This window comes from Papio anubis, chromosome 6, assembly GCF_008728515.1.
Source record: "Papio anubis isolate 15944 chromosome 6, Panubis1.0, whole genome shotgun sequence".
NCBI lineage: Eukaryota > Metazoa > Chordata > Mammalia > Primates > Cercopithecidae > Papio > Papio anubis.
In genome coordinates this window covers 133699622-133722100 of record NC_044981.1, presented here as the reverse complement: position 1 = coordinate 133722100, position 22479 = coordinate 133699622, and the positions used below count along the sequence as shown (strand labels likewise).

Sequence of the window (22479 nt, the reverse complement as noted above, 5' to 3'; positions counted from 1 at the left end):
TAAAATGTTGTTCATGTCAAGAATATCTACAATTCAAATCATGACCTTCTTTTGGCTTGTATTCTAATTTTGAAGTTTCTGACCTGGACACAAAAATGATTAACTCAAGAATTTTAATAGTCATACTGTTGTTCTTCACTTCTATCAGCAATGATATTTGATAGTGTAATATGCTGAGCAGGCAAACAATGAAAAAGTCCCCTCCATGCAAAATGTATGTAAAATCAGCTTTCAATAAGTGAACAGTATTTACTACCTGCTGTTCCTTTTCATTATTTGCAGTACCATTCTTAGACTCACTGCAGGCATAAACCCTGGGATAAGGAAAAGTTAAGCCTGCATTCTTCATACCTCTAATAAGGCTTTGCCAATAGCTGCAATCATTTTACAACCATCCACTTATGTTTAGGTTTAACAGAGTCTTGGCTTCATAATGAAACACTTCATTAAAGTATTTTTATGGTATCTGTTTACACATTATGTTCATGGTAGAATTGCATGGTGTTCTGTTAACCAGTCCTTGCCATTCACATGGACTCAGTTTATAGGGTCTGGTTATGCTACTGAAGATCTTCGAGCTTTACCATTTGCTGTTAAGTAATTGTAGTCAGTCAGACTGCCCAGGAAGCGCCATGGACTCAGTTTTATCCCTCGGGTATCACAAATGAGGAAGAGTTTGATTCCATATTGGTAAAATGCTACTTCTGTTTCCCAAAGATATGTTGTTTCCTAAGGTTTGCTTCTAGATTTTGTGATTAAATGTTTTATTGGACAGGGATTTCAGAATCAGAATTTCATGACACTTTGTCCTACTTTAAATGAAAATGTCTATAGACTTTTCTAGTGAAGGCTTTTACAAATCATGTTAAGGGATGATTGAATGCTCACAGCAGGACACCTGGCATTACGGAAGGTCTCCAGAATTATTCTCCCTTTTGGGGAGAACTATAACCATGATTTTTTGTGACACTCATAACCTGTAATATTAATGTTAGAAATCTGTTTGCATGTCACTTTTAAAAATCTTTTTCTTTTTTGCCTCCTGTAGCATGAGTGCTAGTTTGATTAAACTAGACACTTGATTTTCTCCAATGGTAACATATTTTTTACAAATGATTTTTTCTCTGGTGCAACCAATTGGGCCAATATGAGGAACTTTGGAAGGACCATGAGCAGTCAAACTTGCTAACAGCAAAACATATTTTTCTGAAGGCAGCATGAAAAGGACGGAGGAGTTCTTTAAGTACTGTGAGTTCCACGGGTCCTTCTGAGCTTCAGAAATCCAGCTCTCAGCACTTCATAAATCATTTCTGACCTGATGTCACTGAAGTTGTATTATTATGTAGTTAGTATCAAATTCAGAAAAATTGGGAGAAAATACAAAGAAAAGAATTTGCTGGGTGATTCCTGTAAGAATTTTATCATGTCCTCTTAAAAATGGTAGCTTTTCAGAAATATTTGTTAACTTTTTTGCATTCCATCTTGAGAAAATGTCTATATAGTTAGATGAGCATCATCTCCTATCCTTGTTTTTAAATCATATCCAGAATGACATCAGGCTCTGAAGCCTTCTCATTTTTTCCTTTCATTTACACTCTTCACACTTCATTGGCAACTGAGGTCACCACTTTAAATTTTAGGGTGAAGGCTAAAGGCCAGCTTGACAGACTGTTGGCAGATGCTCTCTTTTGCAAGTCTTCGTTTTAAAGAAAGAATGTGGGATTTAGAAATATTTCAGATTGTCATCTTGGTAGAATTTCTCATCTACCAATGAGGGATGCGGCATCTCTATTTATTTATGTTGTGTTGGTTAGATATGTTCACCCATTAGGTACGTGCAGAGGTACCTCAAACCATCTGAGAGGTGGCATCCCATTTTTCATCATCTATTCAATTGAATTTTAAAAATAACTGACCATCTTTTATATACAAGACATAAACAGACATTTATATTCTATGGTATCTACTGCTAGCAACTTACAACAGTTTTGGGGTAAAATAAAGGCAAACTTGCTTCATAACGAAACAAAATTAAATTATCAAAAAGAAATGTTCAGTTGTTGATTTAAAATATAAAATGAGACATGAGAACAACCTTAGGTTAGAAATTCAGATGTAGAAAATATCTGTATAAGAATTTACTTGAAATACTCATAGGCATGAAAGGTATGCAAAAAGCAAAAGTAGACAAAACTGGATCTATGAAGTTGCTCCATAATGTACTAGTCAGGTGAAGTAGCACAAGTTACCTAGTGTATCAATTTTCTATTGTTAACACAACAGATTACCACAAATGTAATGGCTTAAAACCTCACAAATTTATTATCTCACAGTTTAATAGGTTAGTAATCTGACACAAGTCTCACTGAGCTAAAGTCCAGGTGTGGGTAATATTGCATTTCTTTCTGGAGGCTCTAAGGTAGAATTCATTTTCCAAAATTCATTCATTTAGGATTCATTTTCCAAAATTCATTCATTTAGGATAGAAACTGGAAGAATCAGTTCCTACAGGCTACCTGCATCCCTTGGCTTCTGACCCCTTCCTCCATCTTCAAAGCCAGGGACAGTTTGAATCCTCCATTGTACCACCCAAACGTCTTCTTTTGCCTCCCTCTTATACTTTTCAGGACCCTCATGATTACATTGAGCCCAGTGGATCATCCGGGATCATCCTTTCATCTCAAGGTCTTTAACTGAATTATATCTACAAAGTTCCTTTTGCCATACAAAGGTTCATATTCACAGGTTCCAAGAATTAAATATAGATGTCTTTGAGGGACCATTGTTTACTCTACCATAACTAGCCTATCTCATTTCCATTTTCTCATCAGTTACTACCTATCTCTTAGAGTTCTTGTTAGCAGAAACAAATTTCTGTGTGGTAAAGTGCCTGGCAAAAAGTAGGTCCTGAATAAAATGTTATTTTCCCCAAGGAAAAGATTATTAGGAACTAGAACATTGGGACACACCTTTGTTTAAAAAGCTCTAATTAATAAGAACCACAGCAGGGGCACACATGCAGGGGTTGGAGAGGAATTCAGTCAGTGCTGTCTTCTGAACACTCCTTCTGTCTTCATTCTCTCCTCTGCCATTGTTTACCTTCCATTTTAGGCAAGGAGCTGTATTAGGAAAATGTGGTTTCCTTTTATTAAAAGAAAATCTCTAAATTATTAATAGATATTACTTTTCCAAAGAAAGTTTCAGAAACGAGAAAAACAATACAGTCAAGATCTGTGGACACTTTAAAGACGATGATGATGGAGAAAAAGACTGAATTTTGCAACCAGGTTATAATAGCTCCTGAGGGTGATTATAATAGGGTGATTAGGCCATGCATGGGCTGCAGGGGATTAAATAGAAAAGGAGTGGTGAAGTAATAAACAGCAGAGGATACAGGCTACTCTTAAGAAAGTCCCTCAAGAAGGATAAGAAAATGGAGCAATATATAAGGTTGAAAATAGATGATGATATTTCATTTGCAATAGCTAAAATTGACTGTTAAGTGACTCTGATCTGTTGAAAGAATTCATGAACCAAGATCAGAAACTTTCTACTGTCTTTGATTTGTTATTCTACGCTGTTAACATTATACTTCTAACACTTCCCATCACTACAAATCTTTGCTATTATTCCCCAAATGCTTTGAACTAGAGTGATTCATTTATGTGTGTAATGTCGTAAATTGGAGTACGTGTAGGCTCTTCTTACCTTGGTAACTACACAAGCACAAAAACCAAAGGCAATGCCAGGTATTTCTCCAGGGTGAATAATTTTTAGAAGGCAAGTTTAAACTGTTATATTTCTGATTGTCTGTGATTCACACCATTGTTGTACTCTGTGATGGTTTTATTGAAAGGACTGTCATGTTCCATGGGGGACTCAGCCTACCTGCTCTTTTACCAGTAGCTGGTGGGAAAGCCATGCTGTGCCAGTGACTTATTCACAGGAGGCAGGTCAATCTTTTGAAACCATAGATTGTTTCAAATGAGAGAGAAATATGTGAGAAGAGAATAGATGTCAAGGGTAATGCTAAAGACAAGGAAAATGCTTGCCTGGGTTTTCCCTGCAGCCAGCGTTGTTAAAAATGATAGCAACTTAATGAAGCATGGAGTACTAAATGCATTAATAAGCCGAGGGAGGACCTTATTCATTCCAATTTGGACTCTGTTCACTTGTGTTACTCGTTTTCTTAAGAATGGACTAAAATTGTGAGACCTTATGGGCCAACAATGCCCTTTAGAGCTGATAATTAATTTGAAAGAATTATTAAAGCATATTTCTTGAGCTAAGAATGCAGTGTATTCACAGTAAGAGGCAGAGTTAACCATTTATCAAGATAATTAAGAAAATGCATTAAAGGTTTGCTCTGTAAGAGCAAGCACTAAATTACCAATAATAGTAATACTATTATGTGAAAGGCAATCAATAGTTTGTTTATTAAAATGAGATGTATTAGCAAGCTTTTTTATTCTGATTATAAAAATTTTCAAATATACACAAAAGTATAGAGAATACAATGGACTTAAATGTACCCAATACCCATCCATAAGTATTAACTCAGGCCTCCTCTTGTATCAGTTTTCAACTCATCCACATCCTACTTCACCTCTCCAGATTATTGGGAAGCAAATTCCATATGTATTACTCTCTTCGTAACTACTTCATTATGTATCTCTGAAGGATAAGACTATTTTATAAAGGAAACCATTGTCACATCTAAAAATTTATGCTATTACTGCTGCTTCTTTAATACTAACAAATATTTACTCAGTATTCAAATTCATCACACCTGCTTCCAAGGTTTTTACAAACAGTTGAATCAGGATTCACTTGAAGTCACATACTGCATTTGTTCAATATACCTAGGTTTCTCAATCTATAACATTGTTATTTCCTTGCAACTTATGTTTTTGAAGAAACCATATTGTTTGTCCAATAGTGTTTCTTACATCCTGCATTTTGCTACTTAGGGTTCCTGTAGTACTGTTTGCATATTTCTCTAATACTTTATTTCCCAAAAACTGATAGGTAAATTTAGAGAGTTACTCTGGTTCAGGGTTCACATTTTTGGCACAACCACTTTTTTTGTGTGATAATTTCTTTTTTTAAAAATTATACTTTAAGTTCTAGGGTACATGTGCACAACATGCAGGTTTGTTACATATGTATACATGTGCCATGTTGGTGTGCCGCACCCATTAAGTCATCATTTACATTAGGTATATCTCCTAATGCTATCCCCCCCCCCCACCTCCCCATAATAGGACCTGGTGTGTGATGATCCCCTTCCTGTGTCCAAGTGATCTCATTGTTCAATTCCCACCTATGAGTGAGAACATGCAGTATTCGGTTTTCTGTTCTTGTGATAGTTTGCTGAGAATGATAGTTTCCAGTTGCATCCATGTCCCTACAAAGGACACGAACTCATCCTTTTTTATGGCTGCATAGTATTCCATGGTGTATATGTGCCACATTTTCTTAATCCAGTCTGTCACTGATGGACATTTGGGTTGATTCCAAGTCTTTGCTATTGTGAATAGTACTGCAACACATATACGTGTGCATGTGTCTTTATAACAGCATGACTTATAATCCTTTGGGTATATCCTCAGTAATAGGATGGCTGGGTCAAATGGTATGTCTAGTTCTAGATCCCTGAGGAATCGCCACACTATTTTCCACAATGGTTGAACTAGTTTATAGTCCCACCAACAGTGTAAAATTGTTCCTATTTCTCCACATCCTCTCTAGCATCTGTTGTTTCCTGATTTTTTAATGATTGCCATTCTAACTGGTGTGAGATGGTATCTCATTGTGGTTTTGATTTGCATTTCTCTGATGGCGAGTGATGATGAGCATTTTTTCTTGTGTCTGGCACAACCACTTTATAGATTTGCTTCCATCATACTGCATAAACTATCTGAGCGTCTCTCTTTTGGGATGTTTGTGGTCATTGACCAGCATTAATGGCCACTGGTCCATCATTTTATGGGGCTCCCTTCATAGTAAACTGCATAGTAAACTATACACAGTGAACCTTGTAGTAAACTGTAGCGTCCTGTGTACTATAGCAATCTACTCCATGTTGCTTTTTTCATTTAACATTAAATCCCGCCATTCATTGCTCTTCCACCTCAGGGTTCTCTTGCTTATTATTACTTGTTAAAATTCTTCCAAATCACATTTATAATCAAGTTGTTCAGCACTAAGGAAAAAAACTAACATTTTCATGAAAAATGAAATTGCATTACATTTATTTATTCTCTTAGGGACATTAAAAATAACTCGCTATTTTTCAGAGCTAGACTTTAAGATTTGCTTTCTTGCAGAGTGAGATAGAGAAGTCCTTCAAATACTGTCCCTTGAAGAATTAGGCATTGATTTAAACCCTTTTGAAAAACAATTTCAACAAATAATTGAAAATGTTCTCTTCAAAGGATTATCATTAGTCATCCAGTTAGATTATTATTTCTTAGGAATTCTGGGGTGGTGGAATAATTCATTTTCCAATTTGTTAACTTCTCATGAGTTTAATGTGAGTATAAAAAGTCTGTTTTAATTGGGGGCAGAGTATTTCTTTTTCTCTTACAGTGCAGGAGCCAGTTACCCTGAGGTGAAATGGCCTGTTGGTGTACCTGCGACTTCAGGAATTTCATGCTTAGCAATTGCAGTACACACTTGCGGGGGTAGGTGTAGGAGTTTGGATAAGTGGGTTGAACTTAATAACTCAGTGACAATTACAAATCGTTTCACTATGGGAAAGTATTTGAAGTAAGTTTACCTGAAGATAGAAAATATGGGTGGGCAAGCTCCTCCTGAACTCCCCACCACATTATTCTAGATTTATTGAAGTAAATGTAAACTTACAAGGGGACATGAAACTCACACGGAAAATAATAATTAGATGTATTTCCACGTTAATTTTTAAAGTTTAAAACATTATTTAAAAACTTATTATCATCGGAGCTTGACTTAAACAAGTTCAGTTATAACATTGTCAGAATCTGCATAAGGATCTCTTCAGGCAATTTTTAAGATGAGAGTGAACAACTAATTTTCTGAGATTGCCTAGACATTTTTGTAACGGGGTAGGAGCCACGTTCTGTGTGGCTTAGGTGGGGATGGGGCTTTGAGTGAATCCTCTGTTGTACACAGACTTAATACATTCTCCATTTCAGCCCACTTTTCACCTCTGCTTTCATCAGACCTACCTCGGTGAGGTTCTAGACTTCTGCTCTGCTGCAGTCACTCAGTACTTTAGGCCATAACCTCCACTCTCCTTCCTCAGCAGCTCACCGTAGACCTTCCGGAAAAATGCTAAACCCTTCTCATCCTTTTCTTGTTATTGGTTTCTATTTTCTTTCTTTCTTTTTTCTTTAGAGTCACAGGGGAAGAGCTGATAATCGCTTTGGCTATAGGTATCAACTCAAACAGAGAGACATTACCTGCAGTTCTGTGAACATTCCCAGATTATTCCAATGGGTACTAAGCTTGAAAACATGATGTCTATGATTCTTTCTGGTTCTGATATTGTATAACTCTCATTACTTAATGAAAGCCACCGTTCCTATTTGGATAAATAAGAGAACTGTAAAACACACTGTTAGAACTAAGAATACAAATGAGCTTTCCAAATATATTAGAGACGGCATCACAGTACATGGAAATGTTAAAATCCATAACATGGGCAAGAGCACATACTAGAAAAGTGCAGAGCCTCCTTAGAAGTGAAACATTTTTGTTCCATGTACATCCATTTGCTATAGGAGTTCAAGGACAGAAAGCAATGTGAGAAGGAGGCAGAGCTCAACATTGGGCAGAAATTAGACACACACTCTTCTCTTGAGAGATTAAGAAAGAATAAATAGAAGAGAGTAATTCAGGTCCTATGAAAAGGATAAAGCATTGTCTTTCATAGAGAATGACCTTCATTAATATTTTTATGGCTTTCGTGGAGATCATCCTAAGGAAACAGAAGTCCTTTGGCCTTATTACATCATTACAGAATCACACTTTGGCTGTGTCTCTTAACATGTGTGACAGTGATGCTCAAAAGTCTCTGTAAATCTCCAAAATACAATATTCTTTAGTAGCATTTCTTAGATTTGTGATTCTTCTGGGGACAAAGGATCTGGAATACGATGGGTTCCTGAGAATCATAGTAGAAGATTTTTTTCTTTCTTTTTTTTTTTTTTTGACAGTTTTGTTCTTGTTGCCCAGGCTGGAGTGCAGTGGTGTGATCTCAGCTCACTGCAACCTCCGCCCTCCGTTTTTCAAGCAATTCTCCTGCCTCAGCCTCCGGAGTAGCCCACCACCACCCTCGGCTATTTTTTTTTTTTTTTGTACTTTTTAGTAGAGACAGAGTTTAACCATGTTGGCCAGGCTGGTCTTGAACTCCTGACCTCATGATCCACCCGCCTCAGCCTCCCAAAGTGCTGGGATTACAGGCGTGAGCCACTGTGCCCGGCCGAGGTTTTTTTTTTTTAAATCAAGACTTAGCAGTGCATGTGCTAGAAACTGGTTCTGGTTTTCAGACTTACTGACATGGGTATAGGTGAGCTAAGATATTCAACTGCAGGGCAGGGTCTAGAGTAGCCAGAGTTCCTGGGCTGCTCACTTCAGGCTATGAGGGCTCCTGAACCCTGGTAAAAACCCCAGTACTGTACAAATATCATTTTATCTTAGCCATGATGTTCAAAAGATTGGAAAACATAACTCTATGTGATGATCATTGTCCATTGCTTATTATTTTGAGACTAAAGGATGCTTTAGAAAGACCCTATTCTCTATTTCCACACTAAATGAGATCAAGTTCTTAATACTCTTCTTATTGTAGGAGGAACACCTAATTCAATGCTGCATCAGTAATTAAATGATATGTTGTTAGATGACATGCAAATGAGTAACAAATTGAATATGAAATAGAAAGCTTCCTTTGTTACGTAAATTGTCAAACACTTGGTATTGTTTCTAAAGTTATTTGAGATTTTTTTTTAAGACACCAAGTTTGTAACAAGTGCCCTTCAACAGAAAAGACCCTTGGGTATCATGCGATGTTATCTTAGGTTCCTCAAAGCCTAGCAGTCATAGCATTTTAATACTTATTAATGGAGTGTTTGCCTTCCTTGCTGCACATGAGAACAGATTGGGGTGGGGGTTAATCATTTGGAAACGTGGTATTGTAACTACTGATTTTGAAGAGTCTTTATAATGAAAACAAGACACAGTTAATAAAAGTAGCATAGACAACATTAGAGAGTTCTTTTATTAGGGCCATTAAATATTTGGAGTACAGTACTTAGAAAATCACTGTTAAAATTTTTACAGTTACTCTGAAGCCTGCTAAGAATACTGCTATTTATTACATTTTTAATAATGCTATTTACTACATTTTAAAAGTTTACTCAAAAACTACATGACTTTCAAGTCATTTAAAAAGTCTAAAAGAAACTCCATGCCAACAAATTTAATTAATTTTGCATGGAATGTGAAAGAACCCGTAGAAAATAAATGAAAGAGGGATATTGTTTTGAAATGGGACTCATTCAGTGTTCTCTAAGGCGGTGACTGCTTTTCCATGTCACTTACTGCTGGCAGTTATGTTGAATTATAGAAAGAGTCTGTGGGGTCTCTAGTAGAACTTCTCTTCGTGGATTATTTTTATCTATTATTCCAGAGCCAACACAGGAGCTATGAAGTCATAAATCCACATTGTAGCTGCATGAGAACTTGGCCCTGTCCCATATTTGCATGCTGAGTGCTTTCTAAGCAAAGTTCTTTATCCATAACCTTAGTGGAGTCTTATTTTTCTTAGTGAGTACCTGTGATCTCTAATATGCTTTGTTATCTCTCTTTTTGTTTTATATCTTTAAAAAATATCTCTATGTTTTTATTTTTTCTGGAAGGAAACGGGCTCACTTGAAATGTTTACATAAGTTCTCTCTTTCACAAGAACATGCAGTATTTCGTATTCATTATCTCATTATCTCTTCCCTCCTTGTGTCTTTAGAAAAGTAACAATGGACAACAGAGGGTAAAAGAGTTTAAGTAATTGTCTCAACTCACAGATACCTAATAGGACAAACACTCCAGAAATGTACGCCTTAGTTCCTGCCGGTGACAATATATATTAACTGGGATTCAAGCTTTAACAAACAGAAAAGACCAGCATAAAACTAATAACCATAACATAGAAGCACATTAAATGATTTTGGCTATCCAATTAAACATAATCAATATCAAATGTCCACCATTTCAGAAGAATTACAGTAAGAAATATAGCATCTGTAACCCATTTCTCATTTGCCCGAAGAATACTCGCCAGCAGCACTTGTGGCTGCAGTGTTTACCCCGAGATAACTTGTGGATTACCGTCCTCATATTATCCCCAAAGTTTGCCACGCAATATTTCGCTTTTATTAATATTTTTGCAATGCTCTCGCATATTGACTTTGGAAACAAAAGACATCATTCTATTTATAGCATTCTGGGTTTGATAGTAGTATTTCCATATACAAAATATAGTAATTATTGATTTCAGAAATGTCAAATGCTAGAAAATACAGCATTCCTACATAAAAAATCATTAAATTCTGATCATCATATACATTTCTGTTACATTAGGATTAGAGATAAGTTTTATTTAGAAATAACTCTAAGAACAGTTTTCATATTTTATTTTCACTTTGAAAATAAGTCAAATTTGCTTCAGCCTCAGCGAACATGTTTATGTAAAATTAAATGAGAGCTGGCAGTGAGCTGTACATTTTTTTTCCTAATGGGAAATGGGTTATGGGTTAAAGATGTACAGGCTGGCTGGGCACGGTGGCTCATGCCTGTAATCTCAACACTTTGGGAGGCTGAGGCAGGTGGATCACCTGAGGTTAGGAGTTCGAAACCAGCCTTACCAATATGGTGAAACTCCATCTCTACTAAATACAAAACTAAAAGCTAGGATAACAGACTCAACAAAAAAGAACAAAATAAAAATTAGCCTGGTGCAGAGTCTGTAATCCCAGCTACTAGGGAGGCTGAGGCAGGAGAATTGCTTGAACTTGGGAGGCAGAGGTTGCAGTGAGCCAAGGTTGTGCCATTGTACTCCAGCCTGGACAACAGAGCAAGACTCAATCTGGGGAAAAAAAGAAAGATATAAAAGCTAGAGGCCCTGGCCTCTACAAGCCAGCAATTAGTTATTCGTCTTCCTTGTCTTCTTTATCATTTTAAGACCTTGTCAGTAATACTTTGGGATTACCAGTAGTTAGGACCAAGATATTTCATATTTTATAGTAGAGACAACTCTATCTGTGCATTTTATAAGATTAATCAATTGGTATGTTTCTTGATGAATTTCTATATGAAGAAATTCTACGTGATGAGTTGTTCAGTATGAACTGTCTAAAAAACAATTCCTTATGAATAATACCTAAAAATGCATAAGTAGCAAATATCTCTTATAATGGTTGGTGTAACATGTTCTACGTTGTTCCTACTTTTGCCCTTTCTCTGTTACTTATTTTACTTTGTCTTCATTTTAAAGATAATTTTATTTAAAAGTAAAACATTTATGTTCATACAAAAAATATAGCAGAATACGGGATGGAAAATAAAAGTCCTTCTCCTTTTTCCTTGACTCCCAAAGGAAACAGCTTTAATATGTTCACATATTATCTCTCCCCAAATGTCTTGGCATATTCAAGCAGTTATAGGGACATACATAGATATGTGTGTCTATCTGCATTTATACTTATCTATGTGCCTTTGTAAATATAAATTCATCACTATTTCTCACCTGCAGTGATACTCAATAAAACAGAATTCTCAAAGCCCAGACGCCTCAGGACAAATATCTTGGCTGTCCTTCCTATGCTGGGGCCAATCAGCTGGCCTCGGGGAGAGGAGGCATTTGGGAGGTTGGGCAGCAGTGATTTGTCAACAAGTACAGAAGCACATCAGTATTTTATCAACTGGTTGTTCCACAGCTGTGCCTAAAAGGCTAATAGTAACCCTACTTTGACTCACAGCTGTGCCTAAAAGGCTAATAGTAACCCTACTTTGACTCATTCGATGGGTAATTTCCCCTCCATGGTTCTCAAGCAAGCCTGCATTCAAGTAAAGATCTCCAAGGACTAGCATCAGAGCCACCTGTATTACCCCATTCCATACCAACTTTTTATATTTTTAAATCTAGTCCCTTAGGGTATACCATAGATCCTATACATGTATGCATGAGCTACCGTGTCAAAACTATGAAGCAGATAAAATTTATTTCTAGAGAGCATCCCTTTCAGGATTCCCTCTAGCTCAGCAGGCCTGTTAATCACATTGTAGTGAGCCTGTCCTCCCAATTGTGTCCCACCAGTGATCTCATCCACTTAGAGCTTAGAGCTGCCAAGCTGTCATACCTCATAGCATTTACTAGTCAAGAACATATCATACTGTTTTATTATTATAGCACTTTTCATTTGTCTCATTATTACACTGTATTAACAACACATTGATGGTGGAATAGTAATTTAAACTAGTTTATATCTGTCTTTCTACCTAGAACATTGTATATAAATGTCATTCCATAATGTTTCTGCACTATTTATTTGGACTACATTAGTAAAGACACAGATATGTACTACCACAAAACATTTAGAATATTTCTTTTTTTACATCTTGAAATTCTACACAAATTTGTAAATAGAGCATTGCCACATTCCTCTCCATTGTCACTCTGTCGACAGTAACAATACCTCTTTATTTCACCCCTTTTCTTGCATGTTTACCTTTTGTAAGGAGAAGGTACAGAAACCCTTCAGTTAATGTGTTTCAGGTTCAATCAGTTGTCTTCATAACACTGGAATTTCTCATCCATTATTTTCTATTTGGGACTGTAAATGAATGGACATGTATTGAGGGTTTGCTACCACAATGCTAGAACCACAATCTGAACATAGGAATGTGTTTATGTTGTTTTTGCTGCATACTAACTCCCTCTAAATGGCACTTTTTTGAGGATTATCTGATATAAGTAAACATGTTTTCTAAACTATCAAGCACTATTTACACTGGGAATTTCTAGCTTGTATTTTACAGTCTTTAACATAGTAAAGTGAGTAAATTCGTATGTACTATTAATAAATGCTTTGGGTGGTAATAATTATAATGGAACTTTAAATGTCAGGTGAAATGTTGCCAATGAGTTGTTACAAAACTAAAATCCAATCTTAATCCATTTCTTTTAAAGCCACGGTTGTCAAAACAAAACATCACTTCTTAGCAAAAAAGGTTATTAAATATGAACCTGTAATGGTAAAATCATTTCAGACAACATTATAAGATTATAGAATAAAATCTGAAATAAAATCTACTGTAGCATTTAGACTTATATTTGACATAAAATGATGACAATATTTGGGAATTCAATGTTATTGTTGTTGTTATTCCTCCCTAGGTGTTCCAGATTGCGTATGTGATTGTGAAGGCAGCTAACTCCCCCCGGCCTGGAAACTGGATTTTGGAACGCTCTCTTGATGATGTTGAATACAAGCCCTGGCAGTATCATGCTGTGACAGACACGGAGTGCCTGACCCTTTACAATATTTATCCCCGCACTGGGCCACCGTCATATGCCAAAGACGATGAGGTCATCTGCACTTCATTTTACTCCAAGATACACCCCTTAGAAAATGGAGAGGTAAGATGAGAAAACTCACCATTTAAGCACATTTAAGACGGCGAAATAGGCCTGTCAGAAAGACCTGAATATATCAGTAATTAATGTCAGGGAGATTTTAAAATAGGATTTAGCAAAAGTACATTTAAATGAGTTATTAAATAAAAAAGAAAAACCCGAGGTGATTAGAATTTTAACTACCTTCATGTGTCTCCCATCTCCAGTAAAGATCAGAGAAGAGGAAATAGGTTTAATCTGGAAAGTCAATGATTAATTTTACATATAAAGAGACTTTCTCAACACTGAGGATTGCTAATGATTAGAGAAGGACTGGAGACCTTACAGGTGGTCTTACATTTGTGTGTACTTTGGTCTGAGATGGAGACAAAAGAAATGAATTTGTGAAGAAATGTAATCCACATGAAAGACCCAAATGAAAAGTAATTCTTTCAATCTTTTGATGTTTTTCTGCTGTCACCCCATAGGGCTACAGTGGGGTTTCTTCCCTGGGTCAGGCTTTGTGGAATAGTGATGTGCAGGAAGTCTTAAGTTCTCAGTGATGTGCAAGTTAGGTTATATGCTTACTTCAAATATGTTCTACTTCTCCAGTGTCTTTCATCCCGTGGTTAAGATTTGAGATTCATTCATTGATTTTAAGCCACATATTCTAAACATGGCTTCAGTTGTTATTAGTTTATTAGTTGTGTGTGGGGGTGGGGGGATTGGTGTTTTTTGTTTTTTTGTTTTTTCTATTTTCTGGCTTCGTTATGTGTTCTTGATCCAGTTACTTAAATTCTCTGCACCTCAGTTTCATCGCCCATAAATCAGGAATAATAATAGTTCTTACCTCATATAATTGTCAAGAAGAATAAATGCATTATTGTATTTAAAGCATTAGAACAATGCTGAAATGCACACTAAGTATTCTGTAAGTGCTATTTTTATTGTTTTGTTGCCATTAAGGAAACCATTACTACTATTATTTTTATTATTATCCTTAGTCTTCTCTTAAATACCCAAACTTTGACTTACTGACTCTCTTGGATTATCCAATACCTCTTTAGTATATTTCCCTAACTTGTCTCCCTTTAGTATATGTGACCCACCTCCTTTCATCCTACCTAATTATGTACATCTCCATTGATACTCACACATCTGAAGCTAGTATCATCTTTTATATTTACATTTTCAGAAAACCCGTACATTCTATCATGCCCACCCCAGCCGATCTAGGGTTATCTCTAAACACTTCTAGAGAAAATTAGGTTTTTGGCATAAATCTGTCAGACCCTCATTAGGCACTATTTGTGTATTAATATATACCAGTGCTTCACTATATTTCAAATTCCATGGTCAAAAATACCAGTTTTGGGGAAAAACATTCCAAATGGTACTCTCAGCAGAGATCTCAATCTGCCAAATGACAAGGACTCAAATGCAGTGAGTCAAACAGCTGTTCAACCTGCTTTGTGCCTAGAGGCATCCAATTCCTGGCCAGTTTGGCCTGAGGATAGGAGGGTAGGGACTGCAGAAAGAATTTTGAGTTGAATTTTTATTAATTTTTATCCTAGATTCAGTTTACATAAAACTAATAATTGTCTAATATTTTAAGGCTATTCTATACCTTTAAAAATGATTCAATTAAGAAATTTATTAAGCAATGCAAAATACACTTAGGCAGATATGTAAAATGCATACCACAAGCATATAGCCTACCCATTCTCTCCATTAATAATTGTTCTCCATTTCTTAAACCAAGTCAGCCTGCCAATATGAAACAAAAGATGTGTTTGTTAGTTAATTACTCAGTTTCTTTAGTTGGCTATATTGTTTTCACTCCTAGACAACACTTACTAAAAACTATTTATTGATGGTTACTATTAGGAGCAACTGACTGAACTATCTCTATGACATGTTTCCTTATATTCATTTGTCACTCATAGGGAAGTGAATGAAATAAGGAACAGAAAGTAATTCAAAATATCTGTAATAGAATGATAGGATTGAAGAATAAGAATGAAATTCAGACTTCTCCTAGGCTATCTGTTCATTTTATATAGCTTACTTTGTGGAATATGTTACTTTTTTGAATAGACAGGTGATATTCTCCAAGACTCTCAGCTCAATGGTAATAGAACTGAAATAATAATTGAGGTCTCTGATTCTCAGGTAAATATTTCATCCATAATCTGGTAAAGACTAGAAGTTGTCTTTTAAAGTTGACAATTGCTAAACTTAAAAATGGTTCAGAGGAAATATAGTATTGCTGGATCTAATGTAAGTAGAAAGACACATGGAATTAGAAGACTTGGATTCTGGTACTGGTTCCAGTTATTTGTGGGACCTTGGTCAAATGATTTAATCTCTCTGGGATTAAATTTCTTTAATAGATGAATTAGTTCAATGCCAAAATTGTTCTAAGGCAGCATAGTATTTTCTAAAATAATATAGTTTTGGCTATCATACAACATTTGAGGATATTCTAAAAGTTTTGGATGCTTTTCTCTAACATTATCCAGACAAAGCTGTGGAATAAATCTCACTCATCAGCTTCAGTTTCAAAATTGTGTACTTTCACATAACCCTTAACACCTGGAATACAATTATTAGTCGTTTATGTTCAAAACTTTACAGAGAAGTGACAGTCAGATAAGAGAAGCAAACATTTAAACCAGTACATAAAACATGATTGTATAAGTACTACAACAGTAGTGTGTACAGAGAGCGATAAACCTCCCCCTGCTTGAGTGGAAGGAGGCACATTGAGAAGATAACTTCTCAGAATACAGGACAGCAACAACTCTTATCTCAAAAGTCTCAAAGCCAATATGCAAATTCATCTCTAATAATGCCTATGTGTTAAACTCGGTACATACAGAATTCACCTCCATTGCTGAGGGATATTGTTATCAGATATAGGATTCTAGGTTTGCAGTTATTTTGTTTTGGAACATTTTATTGTTTTCTGGTTTCCATTGCTTATGCAGAGAATGCAGCTATCTAATGACTATCTTTTGGAGTGACTTTTCTCTGATTTCTTTAAATATGTTTTCTTTATCTTTGTTCTTCAGTAGTTTTACTATGATGCTCTGGATCTTCACTGCCCACTACAAGAGCCACTAGCCATATGTGGTAATTCAAATCTAAATTTCAGTTAATCCAAATTAAATTAAAATTCAGTTTCTCCTTTGCACTAGCCACATTTCAAGTGCTCAATAGCCACATGGGACTAGCAGCCATTACACTGGATTGGGCAGAAAGGAACATTCCCATTATTGAACAAAGTTCTGTTGGGCAATGCTGCTGTAGATTGTACCTTTTTATTTTCTACATATCTGCAGACTGATGTCTTTCATCAGTTCAGAGAACTGTTCAGTCATTACCTCTCTAAATACTCCCTCTTCCCCATTCCCTCTGCTCTATGATTCTAATTAAAAATGACTTGGAACTTTTTGCTGTATACACTATGTATCTGAAACTCTCTTTCTTAGTTTTCATCCTTTTGTCTTTCTGTAGCTTCATTCTAGATATTTTCTTCTGGATTATTTCTAGTTCATTAATTCTCTTCTCAGCTATGTAAATATTGCTATTAAAGTTATTCATAGGATTCTTAATCATATATTGTATTTTTCAGTTTCTATATTTCTCTGGTTCATTTTCTTTTTTCTTTCTTATTTTTTTTGAGACAGAGTCTTACTCTGTCACCCAGGCTGGAGTGCGATGGTGCAATCTCGGCTCACTGCAACCTCCACCTCCCGAGTTCAAGCGATTCTCCTGCTCAGCCTCCTGAGTAGCTGGGATTACAGGCATGCGCCACGATGTCCAGCTGTTTTTTGTATTTTTAGTAGAGACAGAGTTTCACCATGTTGGCCAGGATGGTCTTGATCTCTTAACCCCGCGATCCACCCGCCTTGGCCTCCCAAAGTGCTGGGATTACAGGCATGAGCCACCGTGCCCGGCCTGGTTCATTTTCAAATAGAAGTTGTTTCTCATTTTACATTGAAATTTTATATTTATAGTAAAATTTTAATTTAATAATATGATTTATTCTAAAAGTTTCAATATTCTATTTTTGATCTCCTCGAGCATAAAGTAAAAATTATTTTTAAAAGTTTTTGTCTGATAATTCTAATATATGACCTTTTTGGATATATTTTATTTTCTGTTTCATCTGCTGATTCTTTTTATGCTGTCTTACATTCTTATGTGCCTGATTATCTTTGTATAACAGAAGTTGTATTTGAAAGAGAACGTGTAGAAATAATTTGAGAGCTAGTATATTGTTTTCATCCTGTGTGGATTTTCTGATGCTACTGCCAGGCAATGGAAATCTGGATCAACTTAATTCAATTTTAGGGATTCAAATATCTGGGACATTCAGATGATTCAAAGCGGTGCTACAACCCAATGACAGCTGCTTTAATTCCAGTATATGCTCATTCTCATGCTGCCTGTCTTTGGAGTCCAAGCCAGCGTGCGTGGGAATTACCAAAGTCCCACCCATGCAGTCCTGGAATCCAACTTTTGTCCTCCTAATACAGCAGGGCTGTCAAAGTGCTGCTCATTCTCTCAGCCATGTCTCTGGACAGGAAAATGCTCACAGGACAAAAACTGTCACAACATACCAATCACCTGTCTAGACATCTCTTTTGTCCTTGATGTTGAGAAGGTTATTCTTCACTCTCCTGATAGCCCTCACATGGCTTTAAACATATGTTTTTGTATATTTATCCAGTTTGTCTAGTTGTTATCATTGAGAGTGTTGACTCTTACTGTATAATCTACCATAAATAGAAGCGAAGTTGCACATGCATTTAATTTTTTTTTTATTTTGGAATTTTATTTTGGAATTATGTTAAAGTTACACACATATATGAAGATTACAGAAAATCCTCACATTCCCTCATCCAGATATCCCTAGGAATAATATCTTAAATAATGACAATACACATGTTAAAACTAAGAAGTTAGCATTGATACACTGTTGTTAACTAAACCGCAGACCTTATTCAGGTTTCATTCACTTTACCAATTTCATTTTTTCTCTTCCGGGTTCCAGTTCAGGTACTATGTGGCATTTAGTCACTTATCTGTGACAGTTTTAAGAGATATTTTAAGAGATATTTAGAGATATTTTATAGACTATTATTCAATTTGGGTTTGCCTGATGTTTTGTCATGGTAAAACTGGGCTTCTGGATTTTGGGAACCAATACCACAGAGGAAACAGTTTTCTCATTGCATCAGTCATTGTTTATTAATATATGCATATATTTTTGTTTCTTTTTTATTGGTTTATGGGGCTTATGCTTCTATTAATAGGTAGATTTTTAAAATGATTTTTTTTAATTTTTATGGTTACATAATAGGTATATATATTTTAGACAGATTTTTCATGTGGACAACAGTATCTAAATATTTTCTGTGATTTGTAATGTATATTTTTGACAAAGCATTGAATGGTCATTTTCTTCCAGACCATCAAAATATTCCTTAAATATGTCAGAAATAAGAAAAACAAGTCCCTCCCTCCCTTCTCCCTCCCTCCCTTCCTTCCTTCCTTCCTTCCTTCCTTCCTTCCTTCCTTCCTTCCTTTTTTTCTTTCTTCTTTAAAAACAGGTTCTCATTGTGTTGCTCAGGCTAGAGTCCAGTGGCGTGATCATAGCTCACTGCAGCCTCAAATTCCTAGTCTCAAGAAATCTTCCTACCTAAAAAATCAACCTCCAGCTAATTTTTAAAATGTTTTTGTAGAGACAGGGTCTTGCTATGTTGCCCAGGCTGTTCTCAAACTCCTGGCCTCAAGTGATCCTTCCACCTTAGCCTTCTAAAGTTACAGTCTTCTGAGATTACAGGCATGAGCTAAGGCCCATCCATGTAACAAGGCATTATGAAATAAACATGTCTGAATTGTTACACACTAGTTAGGGAACAATGTTCATGTTTTAGGCTTAGAACATTAATAAGAAATAGTCTTCTTGTGACTAACGCCAAATCTACTGAGTCTAAGGTTTATTACATTGCCACTTGTCTAGAGAATTTTTGAGACATGTGCCAAAATCTTTAGAACATTAGAGCTGAGAGATACCTTAGGTAAATTTCTCATCGATCTATTAAAGGATATTCAAACCCTCAATTTCAGCCTCTGTATCCAAACTTCAATACTGCCCTATGTCCATATCATCACTGGAGAGGTCTAGCCTTTCCTTATGGCCTCTTTAATCTTAATTGCATCATCTCTGATGTTTTATTTGGCTTTGTTACTCCAGTTACTCCCACCTGTTTCCCTTCATGGTTTAGTTTGGCCCCTTCTCTGCCCTCCACCCCACATTGATTTCAAGAGATCAACAAATGTTAATCATGTGGATTTGCCAGTCCCCTAGATAACTAGGTTCAACTACTACCAAGAAAGAGCTTAACCCTGAAGCTTAGCATCCTAGGCCTGCACCCAAAGGGAGAAGAGAAGCTCATTCTGAGCTATGAGATAATCATAAGGTATCAAGTCTCAAGGCCTGGCAAAGGAGGGATAATGGAGGACATAGGCGGGACAATAATATGACCGGGTGTGTCGCTATCCAGGCTGCAAATAGAAGGAGGCTTTGAGCAAAAGCCTTAAAAGAGTTTTATTTTAGAAGACCAATTTTCTATCATCAATGCCAAGAGAAGGCTCAGCAGGGACCCTACTTTGTCCTGCTTTGAGCAAATGATACTGAGCTCCCTAAGAGGAGTTGCAGGGTATGAAGCAACAGACCACAGGAGCCTCCATTACTTTGAGGTCAACCATAGGGTAGAGTTCTTGTGGGAACAGCTACATAACATGCATGTCCAGCAGTGCCGCAGGGAACCAAGCCATCAAGAGCTACTGTCACAGCCCAAGTGCTGCCTCTGCCGAAAGCAGTAGCCCAGATGCTATTGAGAACTGCTAACAAGAACTGCCACTTGGAAGCACCCCGATAATTTGGCTTTACTTGGAAATCACCTAGAAGCATTTGAAAAATAGCTACTCCTGAAACCAGAACTTTTAATTCATTAGATTTGTCAGAAGCTCAGGGCTTCAGCCTTTTAAACCCTGTAGGAGAAAAGGGCATCAGTTATTTAGGGAAAGAATAGTGATCATTCCAGCTACTTCCAACTGAAGAAAGAGACTAACCTTTTCTGTCAAGAAACGTGATAGGTTTTGGTGGACTGAATCTCTTCGCAGGTTTGAGTTGAGCAAATAAACTTCTAACTAAAATTAGGTTATTGATGGTCGAAGGGGTAGCTGAGAGAAGAATCACAGTAATAATGTTGAGGAGGACGAACTGTCTAGATGGCACTGCTTTAGAGATCCTAGAATTAAAATTATAATATTTTTCTGTTGTATGAGACTTTTCCTTTTCTATGACTCAGATTATTGCTTTTAATTTATTTGGATTGTCACTAGGCTGCTAACTAAATATTCATGGTTGCCATAGTGATTTTGCTTCCATTTCCTCATACAGAGAACTTTAAGTTATTTACATATGATTTTTTTTCCTGCTTACCACCACCTTCTCACTCTCCTGGACTGCAGCTCAATGGAACTTAGATTCACTTTGATTCTGCTTTGAAACAGGGCAGGCTTATATAAAAATCCCGGGAGAAACCATCATTAAATCTTGAAGTCACTTTTTTTTTTGTAAACTATATGTAGAGCTTTGATATTATTTTGATTTCCTATGTGACAGAATTTTATATATACAGACAGAATATTTTTCTTCCTCTTTTCATCATCTGACATTATGGTGATCCTTAGAATTGCAAATACAGGAGAAGGAAGACACAAACCCAAGACTGTATTAAAAAATGTTTCAGAAATTCTCCTTTGATATAACATTGTTAAGGTTATAACATGATTTCACATGTGAGTTTGTATGGAAATGAGGGAATGGAAATGAAGACCTAGCCTTTCTCAGTTACCCTTGCAATTGTTCCTTTAGGGAGAAACAGTGGAGTATCACTAATTTGTATTGGTTTTGAATAGAAATTTAGGTAAATAATTATTTGGGGTTTCAGGCTTCCTTTCTCTAAAAATAATTCTTTTTAGACCAATGTGGGGCCAGTCAGTACCTGGAGCAACAATGTTAAAATACCTCCTTACAATGAGGTTTATATGGAGTCCTCTAAAAAATGAAATGTTTCAACTCTGGTTGGAAGACACAGAACAGCTGAAATATTTTGGAATGACACACACATAAAATACATAATTTATTTAAGGTAATATATTGTTATATTTTAAAAACACATCTTTGTAATAAAATAAAGATAAAATTAAGAGGATTATATTCCTCCTTTTTCTCTGTTGATCAGTTAATAGACTCCCTTACTCCTCCTCTCTCTCTCTCTATATATATATATATATAATGCCCAGAAAGCATCCACAAATCCTTGTAAAATTAATGCAGTATTGTTGAAAAACAAAGATAGCCAGAGAAACTGAATGAGAATGGAATCCTGAGGAGAAAACACCAATATTTAAGAGACCTGGTTTTCTCGGTGTTGCGGAACAGGAGCCACTGAAATGGAATAGAAGGGTAAGCTTCTGTTAAGCTGAGTAAAGAAGCCCAGGGCTGTGGAAGAAGGTACAAAGACACTGCACACTGACTTTTGGGGAATTACCTGGATTTGGCTTTCAGGTAGCTCTGCAAGGATTAACAATAGGGTTCAGAAAGAAGAGTAAACTACCTAATATGTGCCCCAGCCAGTTTACATGGTTATGAAAATGCTCAAATTAGATTTTTATGGCAACCCTCTCTTTAACCTCTACAATATAATAGCATTTCCAGCCTTTTTATTCTCAAGGTT

The 22479-nt window shown here is 36.2% G+C and overlaps 1 protein-coding gene across 7 annotated transcripts in view; it reads left to right on the top strand.

Annotated features, from left to right (window-relative positions):
* LAMA2 (laminin subunit alpha 2) overlaps positions 1–22479 on the top strand; it is a 618419-nt gene that overhangs the window by 191802 nt on the left and 404138 nt on the right. For all 7 annotated transcript variants that reach the window (XM_021936880.2, XM_021936881.2, XM_021936883.2 and 4 more), the window contains exon 4: positions 13439–13681. In XM_021936880.2, the coding sequence (XP_021792572.2) occupies positions 13439–13681 (243 nt within the window). The remainder of the gene's footprint in view (positions 1–13438; positions 13682–22479) is intronic.